The sequence below is a fragment of the Knufia obscura genome (genome assembly GCF_036327395.1).
Source record: "Knufia obscura strain CCFEE 5817 isolate CBS 148926 chromosome Unknown scaffold_4, whole genome shotgun sequence".
Classification (NCBI taxonomy): Eukaryota; Fungi; Ascomycota; class Eurotiomycetes; order Chaetothyriales; family Trichomeriaceae; genus Knufia; species Knufia obscura.
Genome location: NW_027042690.1, coordinates 1,391,595 through 1,413,694, shown reverse-complemented (window position 1 = coordinate 1,413,694; position 22,100 = coordinate 1,391,595). Strand labels below are relative to the sequence as shown.

At 51.0% G+C, this 22,100-nt stretch overlaps 9 protein-coding genes across 9 annotated transcripts; 4 read left to right on the top strand and 5 right to left on the bottom strand.

Moving 5' to 3' along the window:
• Positions 1-1,502: 1,502 nt before the first annotated feature.
• Positions 1,503-2,894, bottom strand: PMZ80_004471 (uncharacterized protein; the record flags this gene model as incomplete). The annotated part of the gene is made up of 1 exon (XM_064872896.1): positions 1,503-2,894. The coding sequence occupies one exon, from the start codon at positions 2,892-2,894 to the stop codon at positions 1,503-1,505; it is 1,392 nt and encodes a 463-aa protein (XP_064731554.1).
• Positions 2,895-3,005: 111 nt separating this feature from the next.
• On the bottom strand, positions 3,006-4,682 carry DPH2 (Diphthamide biosynthesis protein 2; the record flags this gene model as incomplete). Its single annotated transcript, XM_064872895.1, has 1 exon — positions 3,006-4,682. One exon carries the CDS (start codon positions 4,680-4,682, stop codon positions 3,006-3,008), a length of 1,677 nt encoding a protein of 558 aa, XP_064731553.1.
• Positions 4,683-5,710: 1,028 nt separating this feature from the next.
• PMZ80_004469 (uncharacterized protein) lies at positions 5,711-8,935 on the top strand (the record flags this gene model as incomplete). The annotated part of the gene is made up of 2 exons (XM_064872894.1): positions 5,711-8,695; positions 8,753-8,935. The coding sequence occupies 2 exons, from the start codon at positions 5,711-5,713 to the stop codon at positions 8,933-8,935; spliced, it is 3,168 nt and encodes a 1,055-aa protein (XP_064731552.1).
• Positions 8,936-9,947: 1,012 nt separating this feature from the next.
• On the top strand, positions 9,948-10,955 carry PMZ80_004468 (uncharacterized protein; the record flags this gene model as incomplete). Its single annotated transcript, XM_064872893.1, has 3 exons — positions 9,948-9,996; positions 10,043-10,378; positions 10,432-10,955. 3 exons carry the CDS (start codon positions 9,948-9,950, stop codon positions 10,953-10,955), a joined length of 909 nt encoding a protein of 302 aa, XP_064731551.1.
• A 989-nt stretch (positions 10,956-11,944) lies between these two features.
• Positions 11,945-12,912, top strand: PMZ80_004467 (uncharacterized protein; the record flags this gene model as incomplete). Its single annotated transcript, XM_064872892.1, has 2 exons — positions 11,945-12,022; positions 12,070-12,912. 2 exons carry the CDS (start codon positions 11,945-11,947, stop codon positions 12,910-12,912), a joined length of 921 nt encoding a protein of 306 aa, XP_064731550.1.
• Positions 12,913-13,723: 811 nt separating this feature from the next.
• On the top strand, positions 13,724-14,230 carry PMZ80_004466 (uncharacterized protein; the record flags this gene model as incomplete). Its single annotated transcript, XM_064872891.1, has 3 exons — positions 13,724-13,922; positions 14,011-14,106; positions 14,160-14,230. The coding sequence occupies 3 exons, from the start codon at positions 13,724-13,726 to the stop codon at positions 14,228-14,230; spliced, it is 366 nt and encodes a 121-aa protein (XP_064731549.1).
• Positions 14,231-15,137: 907 nt separating this feature from the next.
• Positions 15,138-16,343, bottom strand: PMZ80_004465 (uncharacterized protein; the record flags this gene model as incomplete). Its single annotated transcript, XM_064872890.1, has 1 exon — positions 15,138-16,343. One exon carries the CDS (start codon positions 16,341-16,343, stop codon positions 15,138-15,140), a length of 1,206 nt encoding a protein of 401 aa, XP_064731548.1.
• Positions 16,344-16,757: 414 nt separating this feature from the next.
• PMZ80_004464 (uncharacterized protein) lies at positions 16,758-17,669 on the bottom strand (the record flags this gene model as incomplete). Its single annotated transcript, XM_064872889.1, has 1 exon — positions 16,758-17,669. The coding sequence occupies one exon, from the start codon at positions 17,667-17,669 to the stop codon at positions 16,758-16,760; it is 912 nt and encodes a 303-aa protein (XP_064731547.1).
• Positions 17,670-18,098: 429 nt separating this feature from the next.
• Positions 18,099-20,813, bottom strand: PMZ80_004463 (uncharacterized protein; the record flags this gene model as incomplete). Its single annotated transcript, XM_064872888.1, has 1 exon — positions 18,099-20,813. One exon carries the CDS (start codon positions 20,811-20,813, stop codon positions 18,099-18,101), a length of 2,715 nt encoding a protein of 904 aa, XP_064731546.1.
• Between the last annotated feature and the right edge of the window lie 1,287 nt (positions 20,814-22,100).

The window sequence follows — 22,100 nt, the reverse complement described above, 5'->3', positions numbered from 1 at the left end:
TGTTGTTCTGGGATGACATGTGTGTGGCGTCAGCTGCCACCGTTTGTGTTTGCTTGCTAGCAACAGATGGCTCGAACTGGCAAGATGCTTGTACGTACGTGAAACATGGATCTACCTTCTGCGACTTGTGGCTCGCTGGAGTACCAAAGTTTCATTTCCCAGTCATGCTACAGTACATTGTCAAGTCGACGACAACATATACAGCAACATGGCAACAGTGGCCATTTTGCAAGGATTGGCTACAGACCCAACTTTTGCGATGCTCCATGTCTGGTCACACGTACCGTGCTGATATGGTTTATCGTTGCAACAATTATGTTCGAGCACAACAGCACCACGACCAGAGCAAATGTACACCCCACTTCTAGGCTTGACACGTTCTGAGCTGATCGTTGCAGACCACACGAGCATTATTCGGGTTGACTCGTGAGCCGGACCATAATCCATCAAGAAACCAACTTCGTACTCTATCCCGAGCTGGCAAGACAAGTAATGAAGATCAAGCGCCTCCAGCCGTTCTGTGACGAAACTACGTCAGCCGCAATAATGACCCTAGCACAAGTCCTTCTGCAGGGAGCTGCTCTCATCACCAGGATATCCCTGCTATGCAATTAGATCATCTCGACGCTTGGCTTGAGCACACGCTTCCTGTTACGATACACTTTTGTCGATCCTAGAATTGCTGACACGTTCCGCCTCGTCCTTCGAAACTCTCAGATCTACCACAGTACCGGTTTCATGGTCGATACTATGGTAGTAACCGCAGGTGACGTCGCAGAAATGTGTTTCGACCCACCTTCTACACAGGGTAATCGGATGACTTCTGCGACCGGCCTGTCTTGCTACCGGTATTCTCCATGCACCGCCGCAATCCATCGTGTTCGCCTGCACCTGTAAGGCAATAGGCGAAATGAGTGCCAGGCTCATTGTTTCGATGGTTGCTAATAGTGTGTACCAATAACCCTGGTCATGCAACATACGCGATACGACAGGCTCGTTCATCTGCCTTTGTCCATCAAGGTCAGCATCGACGATGGTCGTTACTTTTCTACTCTACACACCGTGACGATCATGACAAGGTTGCAACTCACATGCTTATTAGATCCCGGTCCCAGCAGGCCGGCACGAGTTTGCGGAGTAGACCAAAACCTGCTTCTCAAACTTCAGTTGTGGCTGGTAAAGAGGCTAAATAGTGCGTCTTTTCAATCCTTCTTTTTAAGCCTCAGTGCTTGGCGAAAACCAAGCAACGCAGTGGCGGGATCCAATCCCGCCATTGCATACGATCTTCGTTTCGCAGATCTTCACGAGCTACTGTACTGCAGGAGATTTTTCGGCTACGCTCGGAGGACAACTTCCGTTATTCGACTGGACCAGTGCTGCAGGGACAGCACAAGCGTGTCAAGCACCTCCAGCAACTGTGCCAATCAGCTGAATCTTACCAGTGCTGGCGTCGCACGGCGAAAGTCCGCACCAGATCTGATCCCCTGCATGGAACGAAGATCTCACTTCACACATCCCCCCTTGACCCAGACCCTGGCGATATTCCTATCATCCCCGCTCATCACGAACTTCTCGAAGATCGTCCTAGGGTTGTCCCCTGCCTCGATCGGTGTCATAACCCCTAGAGGTACATCCAAGTCCCATTCCATACCTTCGCCACCACTTTCACACGTGCGCACAAGACAAGCATCGAACTCTTTGCCGACAGCAAAGCTTCCGACCTTGTGGTCGAGACCACACACCTTAGCACCACCCAAAGTAGCCATGTAGAAGCACTCATCAACGCTCAAGCTCTTATCCTTTCCACCCGTCATCATCTCCTTTGCGTTCGAGACGATGAAAGCCTGCCTCATGGCATCAAGGATACTCGAGCTGAACCCGCCACCACTATCAGTGCCAAGGCCGATCTTGGTGATACCCTGCTCCAAGAACTCGCGGATCGGAGCTGCCATGAAGCCTCCTCCGACTGTTGTATTTGCGACGGGACAGTGAGCAATACCGCAGCCGAGTTGTTTGAATTTCTGGGTCTCGTACGGCGTCATATGGCAACAGTGCGCTAAGATCGTGCGGTCGTTGAGCAGGCCGAAGTGTGAGTAGAGGTCTACCTCATTCGTGAAATCTGGGAAGAGTGAGAGCGTCGTATCGATTTCAGATTGTGCTTCGTTGAAATGTGTTTGAATCGGTAGGTCGGTATCTTCCTTCGCGAGCTGCCCGAGACCACGCAACAGCTCATCGGTGCATGAGATGGCAAAGCGCGGTGTCAGAATCGGTTTGATGAGGGATACTGATGGGTCGAGTTGCTTTATGGCATCGATCAGATCTCTAGTAGCGGCCAATGACTCCTGAGCCGATTGTTCGACATAAAATGAAGGTGAGTTGCGGTCCATGTTGCATTTGCCTATCAGAGCTCGTTGACCTTCTGCAAAGCAGATCTCAGCTAGGACCTTGGTGGCGGGTCCATGAAGGGAGGCATAGTAAGATGCTGTCGTTACGCCTTGGTTAAGGAAACCTTTGACGGCTTGAGTGTACGCCTTTCGGGCGTATCGGACGTCTGCGTACTTTGCTTCGTTCTTGAACGTGATTTGATTCAGCCAATCGAGAATCTGGAGGCCGCGACCAAGACCTCTCTGTGCCCATTGTGGTGCATGGTTGTGTGTATCGACAAATCCAGGGATGAGGAACTCGGCTCGGTGCAATTGGTGAAGCTCGTGATTTCCAGTATCCAGACCGAGTGCCTTCAATTTCTCTTCGAGCTGGTTTGGTGGGACGTCCCGCTCCAAAGCAGTTATGACGCCGCCTTCACCTGTTAATATTAAGGTGTTCTCCAAAATATCCACATGGTCAATGTCCTGAGAATGAACAATAGTACCATAAAACACAAGGTGTTTGGCCATGGCTGTGAGCGTGTGCGTGAATCTCAGAGTCACTTTCAGTATAAGAAACGGAGGTGAAGAATTGCGGAGTTGTCCGAAGCCCAAGATAAGGGGCTTGATACCAGAGTACATTCAGGTCTTGATCGAATCGCCAACAGTGTAGCCCCGAGCGACGCCTGTTCTGCCTTCTTCTATAAGACCACCTTCCTCCTCTTCGTCCTCATACTTGATCTCAAAGTCACTTCCCAAGCCCTTCCACGTCCGTTTTTGTGCCAGAAATTCGGCAGCCGGAGAGGCAACGTTGTTGACCGCGATGATGTCGCCGTTCGCATGTCGCGTCAAGGCTTTCGAGTGTCCCGTACCATTGGCTTGGATCTGCCGGCTACCGGACTTCGGACGACCCATCGGTCTGCTCTGCGAAACATATTTGCCTGTCCGAAGATCGAACTCCGGAGGTGCAGATTCCTCCTCCGAATCCATGTCAAGCTCCTCTTCTTGCTCAGTCGCCTCTCCTTCATCGCTGCCGTCTTGCTCTGTTGTGGTTGGAACAAGTGTGCGTACATTCTCCAGTACACCCTCAAAATCACTCCGCCAAGCTCCCGTCCAGATTCTGCTATCGTCATTCGCCAATGCAAGCTCAAGCTCAAATGGCGTCAAGATAGGCTTGTAGAAATCTCTGCTATCTATGAGCGAGCTTTCCCAGCATCCTATCACGACCCAGCCGCCGATCTCAGAGAAATTAGCCATCTTCGCCGCATTGAGCTTGCCAACAACGAAGAGGTAAGACTTTCTCCCAGCCGCCGCGATTTGCTTTTTGACGTGATCAACCACGTGCAAGTAGTTCTTGACACTCAGCGTGTTGATCAGGATACCCCAGGTCGATACTGTGTTCATCGATGTCACTAATGCATACCGACGTCTGAGCACCATGGACGTGTTCGCTTCTTGTGCTTGTGCATTGCCAGTGGAATTACTGAGGTCAGGTGTAAAGATGCGTATGCTTTGGACCTTAGAGCTCAGGTTTAATAGAAGAGCTGTCGGCGGCTCGGCGATGTGGTAGAGGTGCCAGTCACTTAGCTGTTTTGCATCGTCCAAGATTTCTTGCGGAACGGTACGGTTCGGTATCAGTGAAGATGGATTGTGGACAATGTCCGCCGCAAATATGTTTGTGTAGCCTAGCTCAAGCAAGTTATTGGCTACAGGCTGGACGTGAGAAGCGTAAGGAATATCGGCTGTGAGTATGACTTTGGCATCGTGGTCAGGAAAAGCCCCGACAAACGCCTCTACAGCGTCTGCTTCCTTGAGATCACTCTGCGTATAGATATGCAGAACTGGTAGTCGAGCTGTAGGTGACAAGCAGGCTCGACCATAATGAACCACGGCGTCTGCTTCGACGTGCTCTGCGGCGATCTCGTCGACGCAACAAGATCCATAGGACGTATCAGCTAAGATGGTCAGCTTCAGCGGTTGCGTGGCGCTATTCAGGCTGAGTGAGGATATATCAGCATCCGCCTGATCAGTCGCCTTTGATTGGTTTGTGCGGAGGTGTTCATCCCCTGAGAGGCCTCGAGCGAGTAGTTGATACACTCGTGCAGACTGTGACAACATGTGGTCAGGGAATTGGAGCGCAATGCGTTTCCATCGCTGCGTCCGAATTTCTTCAATAGTCCTATCAATTTCGAAACGGATTTTGAACTGCTCGTCAGGCAGAGTCGACGAAGGCTCGCTATATGTGCTAGGTTCGATCTCAGTCAGAATGTGATTATCTGGGGTCGACAGCACTGGGCCAGATCCCAACTCTCCTGTCATCCTGTCTGACCACGGCGTATACAACGAGCTACCGGTGGATGGGTTTTTCCTTCAACACGAACCGCGCATTGAGACCGATGTTTCGAGTATGGTTGCGTCGTTGCGACCTGCTCACTTAGTTACTCCGATAAAGACGATTGTCAAGCTGCCGAAATTTATTCTGGGTGACAGGATCTCCGATCAAGCACGTGTATCCAAAACCTTCGTTGGCCTAAGACTGCTACAGAGGCGACGCGCACTACAAGCAGTGACTCGGCTTTGCGCTCAGTTTAACACTATTTGGCATCTGTTGGCAATCATTATTGCTACCGTGGCAAAGCACGCAGTCTTCGTATACTGTACGATCCAGAAATTCTTTTGGATGCATCAACCCTCAAACTCTGTCGACCAATCATAACGCGTGAAAACTCCACTCTTGGCACAACTGAAGTCATCCGACTCGTCGTTTGTTTCGACCTGGACGACACGGATTGCTTGTATTCGCATATCCCAGGTGAGCCTCAGCTTTCTTGCGATCTATATTACTTCTCACCCATACTCGACGTGGTACGTTTTCCCTGCCATAACACCCGATTATCGTAGCCACGGCACAATCGCTGAGTAAGTGCGAACACAGACGCCAGTTCAAGGGCTTGCCACCACGATAACTGCGCGTAAGGCCGCTTCAAAATGCTACGCGCAAGCAGCTGAAGGCTGCATTCTATTCCTGCAGCCTGGAAAAGCTTGGCTGATAGCGGCCGGTGTCACCAAAGGTAGGTCAGGTGCAATGGCTAAATCGCCGTCCAAGCTGATTCGAAGAGTGTTTGTGTGGCGCATCACCTCAGAAGTCGCTAAGCATTCTAATGTGTCGTGCTCGCCGGCTGAAACTACTAGTCAGCGCTTTGGTTTGCATCATCAGCGTTGGCTTGACACTATTTTCGAGACAACATAGCTCAGACTTGCATGACCAGTTTCTAACACATAATTTCAGTCTATCAATAATCAACACCCTTCGTCTGCCCAAAGAATCCTGGCTTAGACGCTACAAGATGGGCTCATACGGTGGATCGTCGCACTTCACGACACTTCAGTCGTTCACGCCAGATTACTGCCCGAACCGCATCACCCAGTATGAATCCAAAAAGACTGGGATGCGGGTGGTCGTGGTCGACCAGGAGGGACCGAAGCTGTATGGTTTCTTCGTTTTAGCTACGGAGATACATGATGACTCTGGCGCGCCCCACACGCTTGAGCATCTGTGTTTCATGGGATCGAAGACCTACAAGTACAAGGGTTTCCTGGATAAACTGGCAACTCGAGCATATTCGGGTACTAATGCCTGGACCGCAACAGACCACACAGCATATACACTAGAGACAGCTGGATGGGCAGGCTTCAAACAGATTCTGCCGGTCTATCTGGAACATGTCATTCTGCCGACTCTCACGGACTCAGGATGTTTGACAGAGGTATGGCATATCGACGGGAAGGGTCTGGATGCCGGAGTTGTCTACTCTGAAATGCAAGGAGTGCAAAACACAGCTCAGGAACTTATGGATCTTCGCAGTAAACGGCTTCTGTATCCTAAGGGTAGCGGCTTCAGATACGAGACTGGCGGCATGATGGAGCAGCTTCGTGTGCTGACGCCAGAACGCATACGACAATTTCATCGAGACATGTATCAGCCTAAGAACCTCTGCCTAGCCTTGTTCGGCGAGGTCAACCACGAGGAGCTATTGGAGACCTTAACCGAGTTTGAGACTTCTATCATGGACGACATTCCAGACCCTGAATCTCCCTTCAAGCGGCCTTGGATCGAGTCAGAAGAGCTCAAACCTCTCAAAGAATCGACCATCGAAGTTGTCGACTTTCCGGAAGAAGACGAATCTTTCGGTCAAATTGATGTTCGTTTCTTGGGACCAAATAGCGCTGATTCTCTGCAAACGGCTGCTCTACAAGTCGTGCTTATGTACCTCGCTGGATCATCTGCAGCACTTCTGGACAACATTATCGTTGAGAAGGAGCAACTAGCTAGCGGTGTCTATTACACCATTGACAGCCGTCCCAAGACAGAAATCGCCTTCTCATTGTCAAGCGTCGAGACTGGCAAATTACGAGAAGTCGAAGCTCGATTCTTCGAAGTGCTAGGAGACGCCATGAAAAAGCCTCTTGATATGACTTTCCTGCATGACTGCCTCGATCAGCAGGTGCGCACTGTGAAGTTCCAGTCCGAAACTACGGCTACAGCTTTCGTTAATGACATAATTGCCGACTACCTCTTTGGGAACCGTGATGGTTCGACGCTCGAGTCTAACACGAGAACTCTTGACGATTACACCAAGACTTTGAAAGCCTGGACTGAGCAACAATGGAAAGACTTTATCGGAACATATATCTCCGATGCGAAGCACATTTCGATTCTCGGCAAGCCCTCCTCAAAGCTGGCAGAGAAGTTCAAGAAAGACGAAGCACAAAGAGTAGAAGACCAGGTAAAGAAGCTAGGTCCTGAAGGCCTGGAGAAACGTGGCCAGAAGCTCAAAGACGCCATGACCGAGAACGACCGGGAGATACCACACTCTGTCCTCGCAAAGTTCGAAGTTCCCCCAACAGACACGATTCATTTCGTCACTACATCTTCCGCTCGCATTGGACCAGCCCTGCAAGCAGGCAGACCAGACAACAAGTACCAGAAGATCGTAGAAGCCGACGACAAGTCCATGCCACTTTTTATCGACTTCGAACACATTCCCTCGAACTTCGCCCGCGTCAATCTCATGATTTCAACTGAGAACGTTCCCGTCGAACTGCGACCTCTCATTCCGATCTACATAGAAGCGTTTTTCAATCTTCCTCTCAAACGCGGTGACACAACCATCCCCTTCGAACAAGTCGTCGTCGAACTCGAGCGCGAGACAGTAGGCTACGATATCGAGACCGCCGCTGGCCTCGGCAACTCCGAATGCCTGCGCATTGAGTTCCAGGTCGAGATCGAAAAGTACGACGACGCAATCCGGTGGATACGAGAACTCTTGTTCCATTCCATCTTCGATCTTGAGCGTCTGCAGGCCATCAATAGCCGTCTCCTCTCAGACGTACCAGACTCTAAGCGGAGCGGGGATAATATGCTTACAGCTTGCCACCTAATGGTCCATCTGGCACCGGAATCCACTGGACGTGCCAAATCGACGTTGACCAAGGCTCTTTATCTCAAACGCATCAAGAGCCTCCTCAAGACAGACCCTGATAAAGTCATAGCTCAGCTAGAGACTTTTCGCAAGAGCCTATGTGAATTTGGCAACTTTCGAGTTGTTGTGGTGTCAGACCTAGAGAAGTTGAAAGACCCGGTAACGTCTTGGAACACCCTGCTATCTGAACTGAATATGGACCGCGAGAAGCCACCACCCCTCAATCCTCTTGGCAGGAGACTTGATCGACTCAGTGTTGCTGGTCAGCATCCTGGTAAATCTTCGCACGTGGTCCCAATGGCAACCATCGATAGCAGCTATTTGTCCTCGACGTCTCGTGGCCCAATCTCTTACGATGACCCTAAAGTGCCAGCTCTGATGGTCGCAATGTCTTATCTCAACGCTGTGGAAGGGCCATTGTGGACCGCAGTAAGAGGTACAGGTCTTGCTTACGGCACCACGATGTCTTACGATATCCAATCAGGCTTCATGCACATCGATGTGTACCGCAGCCCAGACGCATACAAGGCGCTCAAGGCAGCGACTGACGTAGTCCAGGCGCACATCGACGGCAGTACACCATTTGACCCGTTGATGTTGGAGGGTGCCATCAGTTCTATCGTCGTTTCGTTTGCCAATGAACAGGCCAGTCTTGCCAGCGCTGCTGTGGCGAGCTTTGTAAGACAGGTGATGCGTGGTCTGCCGGAGGACTACATGCAGGTTATGCTTAGAAAGGTCAGAGACGTTACGGTTGACCAGATCAAGGAAAGCCTGGAGAAGGTTGTGTTTGACGTGTTCCGGCCCGGCAAGGCGGATATCCTTTGCACTTGTGCGGTCGGCTTGGCTGAGGTGAGTCCACAATCATTCTTTCAATTTATGTTTGAACACTGACTAACATGCTTGCAGCAAATTAAGACTGGACTTGAGAGCCTTGGTTTCAAGCCTGAGATACACGAATTGAGTTGGTTCCAGGATGACTATGGTCTGAAGGCTGGCGAGGACGAGGATGGTGGTGATGAAAACGAGGATGAAGAGGAAGACGACGAAGGTAGCGAGGATGATAGTGATGAAGAGGACGATGAAGATTGATCAGTTAGATTTGACACATCGTCGATTGACTACTAAAACGTGGTAACATAGCACCTTGTGGGCGTCCTCAATATAGGGTCGTCAAAAGATCGTCTTCTTGAGTCTTGGTCTCTACCTGATCTGTGTTGTATCTGTGCCTGAGCATGCAGTCTATTCGACAGAGCAACCATGGGAGGACTGGTCGCTTGGACTTGCCGCCCGTACACCCTTTTCGGCATTGTTCTTGCAAATTAGCCTGGTGTCGGACGTGGCAGCAGGGACGTGATTATAGAATTAGATGATACATTCAATGGTAAACGATGAAACTAGCTATCCCGATCTCGAACGCCGAAAGTTGTAGCGACGACAGTGGCAGGAGGTATGGATTCCCAATCGGCCCTTTTCTTCGAAACTGCCAGCTTGGCGGGACCTCGGGATATCATCACATCTTGACAGTTTCCTCAACTGATGAGGCCCTCAGCCGGGACGAGTTTGATGCAGAGTCTCGAATGCTTGAAACCAGGTGTACATTAAAGAATCCTCGTCATCTGATGAACTGAGACAAAATGCAGTTGAAGAATCGTTGCAGATGATGTCGAACCAAAACCTTTGAGCTCCCCAGCTTCTTCTGGGATCGCTAAAATTATCGTCGAGCCTCCCAGGTCTCGAAAAGGCAAAGCTTCCAGTGCAAGCGACAAACCCTGTTCGCATCTAGCCGATCTCGTCGCCTGATCCAGACTTCTTTCGTATCTCTCACATACGAAAGGCGGGGGGTCAACTCTGAGCACGACTCATCATGAATCCGAATGGTCACGCCCACACCTCGGATTGGGCATGGCTCCCATACAGCATCTACCCGGAAGCATGGCCGTCGTGCAGCTGGCTTCGAGGCTTGTGAGCTTACGTCGGTATATATGCAGCCATGACGGTCCTACGGTCTATTCCTCGCAACATTCGGGGCGCGTGTGAATACGTACACTGAACACCCTAGTTTGCGAAGCTTACTTCAACTCACATACCAGCGTTCAGCATCATGTCTAAAGCAGGCGGTGACCCATACTATGACCGCAAGCGGGTTCCAGGTACGTTGTCGCATTGTACGCGCTGAGACCTGCTAACACTGAGTAGACGAGTTCGTCGATGGCGTCGGATACAGTGGTCTGACGCCCGCTGAAGAAATTACCAACAGGGAGCGCAAGTACTCTCGAGGTGGAGGTGATGTTCGACATTTCTGGACTGCGAAGAGCAAGGATGGCAAAATGGATCCATACTACCAGCGAAAGCCAATTCCTGCGGCTATGATTCACAATGTCGGCGAGACTGGTCTGACGAGAGAAAAAGAGTTCCTGAACAGGGAGAGGAAATACAGCGTCAACGGTGCCGACGTTCGAAGGTTCAGCGACAGTACCAAGTCTGGCTTCCATCCGACTGATGATCCGTACTATGGTCGCAAACCAGTCAACAGTACGTGGTAAATATCGGGCCTGTCGCGTCTGCATTACTGACTTTCACAACAGAGACCCAACTCGATGGAGTCGGAGACATACAAATGAGCGCCGCCGAAGTATACGAGCAACGCGACAACAAGACCGCTTTCGCAGAGTTCTCCGGCGATCCATTCAAGCAGCTCACAGGGCAGGGTCACCGACAATCTGTCTCGGGCATTGCAGGACCTGCAGCGGCAGCAGCAGCTCGACGCCGAAGCTCAGCAGTCGCTCCGGATGCTGTCGTAGCTACGCATCATCACCACAGTGGTTATGACGGTGACAACAGGCTGAACACAGTAGAGAGCAGGGCGACTGACGAAATTACGCCTACTCCCAGCAGTGCGGGTGGTTACGGGACAGCAGGCAATACTCTTCTGACTAGCAATCCTAATGCTACATACAGCGGACCTAGCACAATATCAACTGGCACGGCCACTACAAGCACGGCTGTTAGAGACGACACCGGTCATCATACAGGACCGACTGGTCATACAGTGTTCTACGATGCTGCGACGCAGGGTCTCGACAATATAGCGCCTCACGAGAGACTGTGAAATGGCACGCTTAAGGATGACGGACGAGCACAGAAGGAAACTGCGCGGATAAGGCGCGCCGCAGCATGATACCCTTGATAGCTGAACAAGTTTACATCACGTTATAATGAGTAGGAGCACTAGGTTGGTCTCAAAGCAAATGCTCAAGCTCATATACAGGAGCTAAGAATACTCTTGGAGCAAGCGACTGCCACTTGTCGATGCTTGACTGCGGATCATCAAAGTCTATCCACGGCCGTGGTGCATTGGCAGTGGTGTTGGGCCGGTGAGCACTAACCAGGCAGGGCAATTTCCCCAAGTGTGGTCTTATCGATTGTTCCAGTAGCGTTTATACATCAGGTCGCAGGATCTATTTCTTAGATTTCTCTTTTCTACCATCCAGCTTTTGTACAATTCGAACGCTTCACACTCGTAGCTATGAGCTGTGAAAAGGCACTGGATATACGTGCTCCACCAATCGCCAAGCGAGCAATGAGGGGTGCTTCCATACCTCACCTGCATGGCTAGTGACGCGTGTAGAGCAAGCCAGAGGTAGAGTTCGTGTCATATGCAGCCGACACAGCACCCGTCGCCAATTAGAGCCTGGATTTGCTCTTTGCTCTGCCAGTGTTGCACAGTCTTGACCTTAACCGACGTTCACACGTGTAGGTCGCTATGAGCTTGAGCCATCTATGCATGAGTTAGTTAATTCAGGTTTCTACACTCGGTATCTACACTCGATGTTCTAGGATAGTCCATTCGCCAACGTCCAGGCTGTACCAAGCAGGGCGCATATTCATCAACCGCGCTTCAAAAAGTCCCAGTGGTGCTACCAAACGTGCGATCATCAGGAAATGGTCGACCATTGAGCAATTGTGCACTCACTAGAGTGTCCCTAGACAAACCGGCCGAACCATTATCCTGCAGAACCTATGTCTTCCGACGACACACAATCATCAGCAGATGTACGAGATATCTCAGCTACCCTACTTCGCTGCATGGCAGCAGCCATGGCTCGTCCAATCGGTAACAGAATATGGCCCATGGATGAGGCAGGGCGCAGCACGTTCTTGAGGATACCACAAGATGTCAGTCGAGGCATACTGAAGCACGCAATAAGACTAATCTTCCACAGGTCGATCTCAACCATCAAAAACAGCAGAAAGACCTCTCCGGCGGCCCCTCAAGCATAGCGAATCTCCCACCCGAACTTCACGGCCTCATCCTATCCCACCTCCCAGCCATCGATCGAGCCTGTCTAGCCCTCACCTGCAAATCCCTCGCCGCATCAGCAATCACCTCTCCACACCTGCGAGCAAGCCCGTGGACTCCATGGCTATTCTTCAAAGGAGATCAGTTCCCCTCGCGACACCTACTGATACAACGCCTTGCGCACGGCTGGATAGACAAATCGCGCCTACGGTACTGTCAGAACTGCCAGCGCATATTACCACGAGACCCAGGCTACTTCCGGCAGAAGCTACAGAAAAAGAAGAAACTACCATGGAACATCAAGGTGGAATTGGAAGAAGAAAAGTGGAAGAGACTGAGCAATAACAAGAAGTACGAACATATATTGAAGACGTGGTCTGAGTCGAGTAGGGAGGATAGCTCGATCTTCTCGTGTAATAAGTGTCTTACGCGCGAGATGGAGCGGACGACGGGTTGGGAGAGGGATCTGGAGAAGGCGTTACCGCGGCAGGCGGAAAACGAATGGGGACATCAAGTACCGGTTGAATGTCCGTGTTGTGTTGTGCATAGCCTGACCAACACGTACAAGGAACCCAGGAAACCGAAGTTTAGGCCGTGGTTGTGGAAGTGGACGAAGAGGGTGGGGAGTTTTGTTGGGAACACGATACTGGTGTTTGTCTATCTGATCTATCTACTGTTCAAGGCACCGATTGATATTGGGATGTGGCTATGGAAGAAGAAAACGCGGAGCGGGTTTCATTTCCGAAGAGCCATGTGTATGAAGTGAAGGACTATATCAGTGTAGGAATATCGGATCATGTGGTCCAGGTCGGTGTTCCGGAAGAGGTGGACAATTGCTCGGGCGCTGCCTGTGGTGAAGGCATCATTTGATCATATAGACACCCGAAATTGCAGCAAGATAGAAGACAGCTCTTCTAAGCTATGGCACCAATGGCTTATTCATTCACGAAGTAGTAATCGACTTGGCTTGTCGCCTGTGAGGCTCCGCGTCTGCTTCTCTATGGCACTATCTACAGCATTTCAAGGCACGTCTTGCTACACCATACGACGACACGCGAGCAGTGCGATACCCGCCCACGATAAAGTTCAAGGCGCTATCGATAGCGGGTAGCCGTTTCGTTTTAGGCATGGCTTCCTCCACTGGAACGCCATATAGCCTTGGCATACGTCGTCAGCGTCACTTTCAGCTACGTTGCCAGCAGGAGCTTTCATCCTGAAGCAACATCCGACCAACTGCTTTTATGACCAGGAAACTGACAGCTTTGAAACATGATTTATGCCCTGCTTCTGCAAACACAGCCCTTGTCCATACTGGGTCTGAAACGTGGAAACATGATTCGACGAACAAGTGACCTCACGCGTGACACGATCTGCCCAGCTCTGCCCGTGCCTGCCCAGATAGCCCTTGCGCATGCTCCTGCCCCTCTATGCGTTTGCACCTGATATTATTATAGATATCGGTCTTCGCTTCTAAACTTTAACTCATCTACAGCATCTTCTGTATCCAAACCTCCTTGCACAAACAAAGCAGAATCTATCTCTTCGAACCCTAAAGCACTTTACACCTATCAATCAGAATGGACTCCCTCAAAGGCCTCGCCAACCAATTCTCGGGCGGCAACAACCAGACCCAACAGACCCAAGGTCAAACCATGGAGGGCCAGCAGCAGGGCTCCTCCAGCGGTGGTGGCTTCTTCGGCGGTATTGGTAACAAGATGAACGAGGCAGCTGGTGGTGGTCAGGCCAGCGAGAAGAACGAGGATTACCTTGACAAGGGTGCGTATTCTCTAGCTACCAATATGTGCAGCATGCATACATGTTCAGTGGTCAGACCAAGCATAAGTTGCTGACTGATGGTCAACAGGAATCGACTTCGTCCAGGAGAAGTTCATGGGTGCAGGACCACAGAACAACGAGAGTGCTGTTGAACAGGCCAAGGATGAGCAGATCTCTGATTTCAGTAAGTAAACGCCATGAGCAGGAAAGACGGATTGAAACTGATAATGTTTGCAGTTCGAGGACAGTACAAGTCTACTACTGGAAGCGATATGCCGATCAAGGATAAGGAGACCAGATTCGGTTAAGCAGAGAATAGCGCGATGAGATTGAGCATAAGCATGAGCTTTGGTCAACGACTGCTTGCACTAGCGGAGAAAGAAATGCATCTAGCATGATACGGCAAGAGCCATGAATTATGAAAGACAGAGACCACAGGGCTTCTGAAACCCTGTGGTGAAAGCTGCATATGAAATTACGAATACAATGCATTCGAACTCCCGTCGAGGCACCCTTTTATCTTGGTCGCATACGAGGTCTCTTGCAATTTTACTGTTCAGATAACACTACAAAGCTTCGCTTCAGAGACTGCTTGACGAAAGGACTTTAAGCAGGCCATTCTGTAACCAATTCACTGTTCACCGTGACTACCTAGACACATACTATTGGCAAGTCACAGAACCTTAGCTTCTCTAGTTTATTGCATAGGAACGGCCAGCTTTCGAAGAGTACATGAGCAGAACACACCTGGGAGTCCGTGCCTTACTTGCTAACAAACAGACTGACAACAACCTGAGGCCTACGTTGCAGTCCTCACAATGATGCATATTAACAACTTACCGGCTGAGATTATACGCAAGATTCTACTGAATTTTAGAGCTCCCAATCACCTAGATTTCTTTCGAAGTTGTTGTATAGACCCAGCCTTCTGCATCGCTGCAAAAACAAATCGCTATGGGTGCGGTGTACCCTACAAGACCTGACTTCACACGATTCGGCGTCTACGCCCTGCGACTAGCAGGCGAGAAACTACCTGGAATGGGACATGCAAATGTCCACCACGTATTAAGACTAACAGGTCCGAAACGATATCAATGTCTGAATTCCCCTTCGGCATGGTGCGACCCATGGCAAACTACAAGCATACCCAGGGGTTCGAGGTGGTCGACCAGACGAGAATGATCTTTCGAAAATGAAGTTCTCATAACCCATCTACTACTGTCCCTCCCAAAACCCCCAAATATGTTCCGCAACCTCATCCCCCTTCGCAACAGGCGCCTCATGACCCGCATCCATAACACGAAACTGCACCCTCCCCCCAAACACCTCCCTCGCATCCTCCATGATCTCCTCACACTTAATAATCGGATCCCTCTCCCCCAATACAACCAACACCTCCTTCCCCCTCTCCTCGAAATCCCGTCCAACCCTCCTCCAAAGCTCATGCTGCCTCTGTATCGGTCCATACCTAATAGAACTCATAAACGCCTTCACAAACCCCTCATGATACTCAATCTGATGGTTCACCGCCGCCTCAATCGTGATATCCGGGTGACTCCGCGACAGAACAACGCGCTGATTCCCCTCAATATTCACTTCCGCCTGCACCGCGTCCTTCGCATCTGCACCATGCTCACCACTCACATCGGGCTGCCCAGGTCTCGGTTCCTGCAACGGCTTCCTCAACCTCCGCCGCACAATCCGAAGCAGTATCGGCTCAAACAACGTCGTCCTCGCATACAACACCCGACTCGTCGCGCTAATATGCTCATCCCTAATCAACCCACTCGGTGCAATCAACGTCAGACTCCGTACGAGATGTCCAAAGTAAGACGTGAAGCCCGCCGCGATACCACCGCCAAGACTATACCCCACCAGATCAAACCCCTCCCCGTCCTTCCCACTTCCAATCCAACCCAAGGGTGAGCTAGCAAGCACAATCAAAATCACACTCGCAAATAACCTTAAATCATGCTCCAGATCGCTTGGGGCGTCACTGTACCCCCGCCCCGGTAAATCAAAGAGTAAAACTCTACACCCGCGCTCCACAAGGGCGTGTGCGAGACCGCCGAGGGCCAGACATGGTGTGCTGATACCGTGGATGAGGAGGACGCGGCGTCCATCTTCGGGCCCGAATTCGTAGGCGCGGAGGGTGCCGTAGGGGGAATTTATATCGCGGGGGGAGGGGAGGGCGTCGGGGGGGTAGGGGAGCGCTGAGCGTTGGGGGGCTGTTAGGTGGGGGAGGAGGGTGTGACGTGGGGAGCGGGTTATTGGAAATTGATCTGTGCCTGATGCTGAGGGTTTTTGGGACTGTGAGAGGAGGGAGTGCAGGGCGAAGCCGGAGGCGAAGATGGCTGATGCTGTTAGGAGGTAGAGGTTGAAGTTGAGGTTGTGGCGGGAGAGGAGGTCGGTGGTTGACATGGTGCGCGATCTGTTCGCAATGGACAGTAGAATGTCTTCTTAGTACGGTAGTGTGGTGTATGATATGCTGGTAAAAGGGATCGTGGTCGGAAGGCCGGTTGGTAGCTGCAATATATGCAAGAACCGCAGGTTGTAGCTGCCAAACAACGTAGGTTGAAAAAATATTATCTATGGTACAAGAAAATGTGGTAGTACGTAGTGATTTCGCCCAGATTCATGATATCGAATCTGAGGTGGTTGATGACAAGATTATGATTGGGCCGAGGCAGCTTGCCCAGCCACGTAGCTTATCTGAGGCGTTGCACGTGACTTGTTGAGGCTCAAGCCCCTTTTGTCCACTCACAGGCTAGCAATGCGCCACAAACATCATGCTTCAGGCGACCGGTTTGCAGGTAGATAGCTGAGTAAGCTGCATTACGTTGCCTTGCCGTTTACCTTGCCATTCACTGTGCCATTCACCTTGCTTTCCTTCCTGTCCAATTCATCGGGAACCGTTGTCGTGAGATACCTAATCAAGCTGATGAATTCTGCCGCCGCACGTGCCGTGAAGAAATGCCACCAGCCGTGCAGCTCAGTGACAAACCCTAGTAGGAGACCCAGAGGCGCAGGGAACGTGTCAATCAGTTGGCCCCTAAAGTTCCGCAACATGGCGCAGTATGCCGGAGTGCAATCGATGATCCACAAGCCCAAGCCAAGGTTGAGTGCCATGTCCGCTGTGAATAGATGCCAGTACAGTTTCGAGCGTGTGCTCTTGTCGTGTTTACGAATCAGTCCGCTCATTTTGATGCCGCAGATGAGGATTCCTGTGGCGAAGACGAAGGTGTGAATGATTAGGTCGCCGGTCACTAGTGTGATGACGCTTGTTGTACATATGGCGAGTAGGATTACTGTAGCAGCGAGAGTGCGATGGTGCTTCGTAATAGCGGGTTTGCCAGCGATGGTTCTGTAGCTTGTTGTGAGAAGGTCGAATGAGAAACCCGCGACTAGGAAGTACATAGAGCTTTCATCGAGGAATTGTGGGAAGCTTCGTAGAGATGCGTGGAAGATTGCTGATGTTATGCCGATTGACATGAGCGACGCCGTATGTACATCCCAGATCATGCGCGAGTTGCTGGTTTTGCCATACGGTTTTGACTGTAGAGATAGCTTCGGCGGATATATGGCAAAGTAGATGTAAGCTACGTTCGACAAGGTGCTGATGAATTCGCCAATGTAATAGGAGATGGCGTAATCTTCCTCGCAGAAGTTGGCGGTTGCGGTGATAGGTGAGAAGAAACCATTGTCGCGACTGCTGTCGTAGAAGACCTGGTCGCGAAAGCCTGACATGCTTGATGGTGTCCGTAAGGAACGCACATTCGAGCGCGTCGAGGATTTTATGAAGGAGCGGATGACACGGACATGTCTCACTTCGCTAGCGGAAGGATATCAGTCAGCAAAAAGCTGCCTTAGGCACACAAGCATCCTTGGTGAGCGACTCAGCTGAGTTGCTGGAGCAAAATAAGTTATTGGAGGCGAGCATCGGGGAAGAAACGGTGTTTTAGACGTGTATCAATCTCGAAAGAGTGCTAATATTATCATTCCTACATGTCATTGAGATCGTAAAGATGCTCCCCTATATTGCCCATCCACCCTGCCATTGAGATGCCCTTGTAGAACCCGAGCCCATCCAAATCCGTAACGCCTGGCTTGGAAACAACCGTTCGTCATTTTGTTATCGCACAGCGATTATAGCCCAACAAATGACCATACCCCTCCTCATTGATTCGAGTTTGAAACCTCTGGCAAATCTGCCCCCTCGATTGTGATGTGCGGCAATGCCAACGCAGCAGGCGATCCAGGCGCAGCTTGCGACCTTAAACTTTGGACCTTCCTGACCACACTGACCGCAGACATTGATATCTCCTCCAGCTCCCTCAACTCATGATCAACACTACCATAGAACAAGTCAAGCGTAAACTCAGTATCGCCAAAGCCAGCCAACTGCGGCTGGTCAAGCAAGATATCTGCGATATGACTGATCTTTTCTTGTGGACTCATCTTCGGCCGGGACTTTCTCTCTTTCTGCATCTTCAACACCGTACTTCTGCTAAGACATGCCAGTTTCCGTCTACATTTTCGTGACACGATTCGTTCGTGCCGACAATTCGGACAGAAGAAAGCAGCTGTGCCGCCTGCGATTGAATCGGTCTCGCCATCGGTAAGTCGACATCCCTTGCAAGGGCATGACTTGTCAAGGCCCGCAGTACAATCATCGCAAACGAAGACCTTGCAGTCGTGACATTGACGCATGACCGCGCTGCAACGTCTGCGGTTGTCGCCGGGTAGTCGACTGGCGGAACAGAAAAATGCTTGACAACCTTTCCAATTGCTTGGCATTATGAGTGGCTGGTTCGCGCTTTCTCCAGCCTTGCTGGGCTCTGGTGTAGCGCTGACCGATCTTGTGGAAGGAGCAGGAGAGGACGCTCTGCTCAAGGGTCCTGTACTGTTCGATCCGGGAGAGAGTGGTCGGCCTATCGGTTCCGAGTCGGTTGATGTTGCCGGCTCGGCCGTCCGAATCGGAAGTGTTGAGGAGGTCCCTCGATCTAGCGGAAACAGGTGCGGCGAAACTTGTGCGAGCTCGTTGTACTTCGGGTGTCCTTCTTCCAAGAGAACATTAGCTGCTAGCGCAAGTTGTGCTTCTTCCATGATCCTTAGCGCTTCTGATTTGTTGGATTTATTAGCCTCGAGCTTTTGCTGCTCTTTCCTCTTCAGCCAGAGCGACTTGAAAAGCTTTGTGGCCTTCAACCGTGCAATCAATTCCTGCTTCTCGACGTTCAACTCCTTATAGCCACAGATGCGCACTCGCTGTTTCTCCTTCACATCATGCTTCAGGCACAGGGCGACTGAGCATCCTTTGCATTTGATCTTCCATTGCTCCGAACTGTAGCACTCATCGCATAGAATCCGTGATATGCTGTCCGACTCTTCGCTCACGGTAATCTGAGCGCCATACCGGAACATTTCGGCGAGTGATGCCCATCGTCCTCCTGGGCCGGATACTGTGCTTCTGCTCAGTGGGGTCCCCATTTCATGAACATCATCAGGGCTATGCGTTGCAAACTCTGCGTCTTCGTATCCATGGCCCGGTGGCAATGGAGCCGCTCGCAGTCGGTCTATGTCGGGATGATTCTGACTATTGCCGAAGGTGATTCCACCACCACCAGTGAATACGGGTTCCATACAACACCATTTCAGCTTACTGTTGGGAAAGGTACTTGCCTGGTTGGGCGCCCCAAACGTAGCCTGAGCCGGAGGACTGTCCTGCATTGAGGTTGGCGAGACGGCATAGCCTGGAGCCCACCAGAACCGCTGTTTCTCTTCTTCTGAAGCACCCTGATTTCTGAGATATGGACGGTCGAAGGCACAACTTGCACAGAGGGTCTTCCTGCAGCCTGAGCAGTGCATCTGAACCGAACATTGCTCGCATCTTTCTAGAATCTCCTCCGAGCAATTGTCACAATGGATGTTTTCGACAAATTGCTTGTACGACTGGCGCAGGTGCGCGGGGACATCTTTGCCCTCTCCTCCCAAGCCAACCGGCTCTCCGTTTGCAGCTTCTTCCTCTTCCCAGACACGACCTTCACGTTTCCGCTTCCGAACCCTTTGGCTTCCATTACGACCTGGTGGAGGACCTAGCCAATTGCGACTGCGCCATAACCTGTCGTAAACAACCCAGACTTCGCGCAGATCTTGCTGCGTTCTCAACATCGCGTATCCCCGCCTCCTGTAGCATCTTGGACCGGGGGTCGTGCACCAGGCTGTATCGGTCCAGATCCCGAGTTTGTGGCAGGCAAGTACGAGTTCATGAGTGGGCTCACTATCGCTTTCTTTTCTGAGTAAACTGCTGGGCAGGTATGGCCTCCTCCTGTGGTGTCTGCATCTGTATGTGTAGAGACTCTTTAATGCCAGCTTTTGCAGTTCCGGCGGACGCATGACTGGTGGATTTTCCAGTGCCATGGCGTGCATCAAGAGCCAGGGATTGATGTGGTATTTCAGCGAGACGTTCTTACATCCTCGAACAGAGACATGCTCGAGTGTGTCTTTCCGCAGTATCATTACTGTTTGGAACAGCGTCGCACCACTAACGGATGTATTGTCCAAGTCCAAACTCGTCAGGCGTGTACTAAACGGTATGATCACATACATCATCAGCGAGTCCAGTGCATAGTTGCAGGGTTGCCGTTGCTGCAAGCCTCCCTGTGCAAGGTTCGAAGGGGACTGAGTTGGGACAGGCTGATGTAGCCGCCATGACATGTATTTCCATGTTGTCGGCGTGTTGCGGAGAAGTTGTCTGAGGAAGGGGGACGTATGGTAGAGTTTCAGTATCGATTCGCTGGGCAGTTGTGCAATGAGAGAACTGAGGATTGGATCGTTGTTCGCAAGGACTTGTTCGAAGCGCGAATGACCAGATTGCCTTGTCGGCGTCGCCATGTTGTTCGTGTCGGCGTAAGTCGTTATAGATTCATCGTATCAAGTACATGGCCAATGTCGTTTTCATCACTTGCAGTCGCTAGAAATGCTGAATATACCTTACAAATACAACACGTAGTGGCGGAAGGAAGTGTATTGAGGCCCAAACAGTGACAAAGCTCGATTGCGCCCTACTCTGCTCGTACCGGAAACGCCTTTGCCAATCGGCTCTCAAGCACGCTTAAGTTGGCGCCAAGTCGGCGGACTTCCATACTTAAATCCAGGCTTCGCAGGACATTGACCTCCCTTGTCACGACCATCTTTCTGTTTGCTACACACTTGTTAGATCGTCTCAGATACGAAGACTGCAGAATGAAGACTCCGCTCACAGCGCGATGTTCATCTTAAGCCCGAACAATACGCAGGTTACTGTTCACCACATAAAGGACCCGTACCACTACCGAGTTCGAACTAGGAACAACCACCCCTAGGCTTGTCAGCGGATCCTTTCTTTCTGAGCATCTTGCATGTCATTTGCGTGTTCGTGGCACACAAGTGACTCCTAGTCGCTGCGACAACTATGTTGAACTTGAGGCTGGCGTACCTCGAACCATTATCTTCAGAGATCAGCCCCTAGTTTCCTCCCTTGACGGGTACGTGGTATCCTTCGAATCCTATACAACATTCCTAGCCCATCCGCGACCATGCTACAGATGTAGCCATCGGACTAGCGATGCTATTGAGCACACTGTGACAGTGCTTACATCTGATACCACCTTAAAAGCGCCTCAGAGACCCTTCCACTGATGACTTTCACATCCTTGCAGAAGTCTGCTTGTGGCTGCTAGAAACTTCTTGAGGATCGGATACTTGTCAGGGTCTGTCACCGCCTGCCTGCTTCTCGCTCGATCTCTATCCTGCCTCCCAAGGACTCTGCTCGGAAACAATTCGCCCTACTTCAGGTCATTATGCTCCCCAATATTTAGAAGTATCCTGTGTTAATCTGAGGGTGAGGAAGATGTAAGTGAAGCACCTCGGGGTTATTGACTAGCATCGCTGCATTGGCAGTGCTACTAGGACAAGCTTCGGCAGGCATAGTAACTACGGAAAGAGACAATTGGTGCTATACCGCACGTGCTCATATAACAGGTTCTCCCCATGCATACAGCAGGAGTACTGACTTGCAGGATGATGGTTCTTCACAATGCCCAGCAAAAACCGCCAGATGGCAGTGTTTCAATCAATGCCGTCGAGGTACGTTCTCCGGGCCTGCGGCTGAATCGCTCCGCATCTGGAGCTACTCGTATA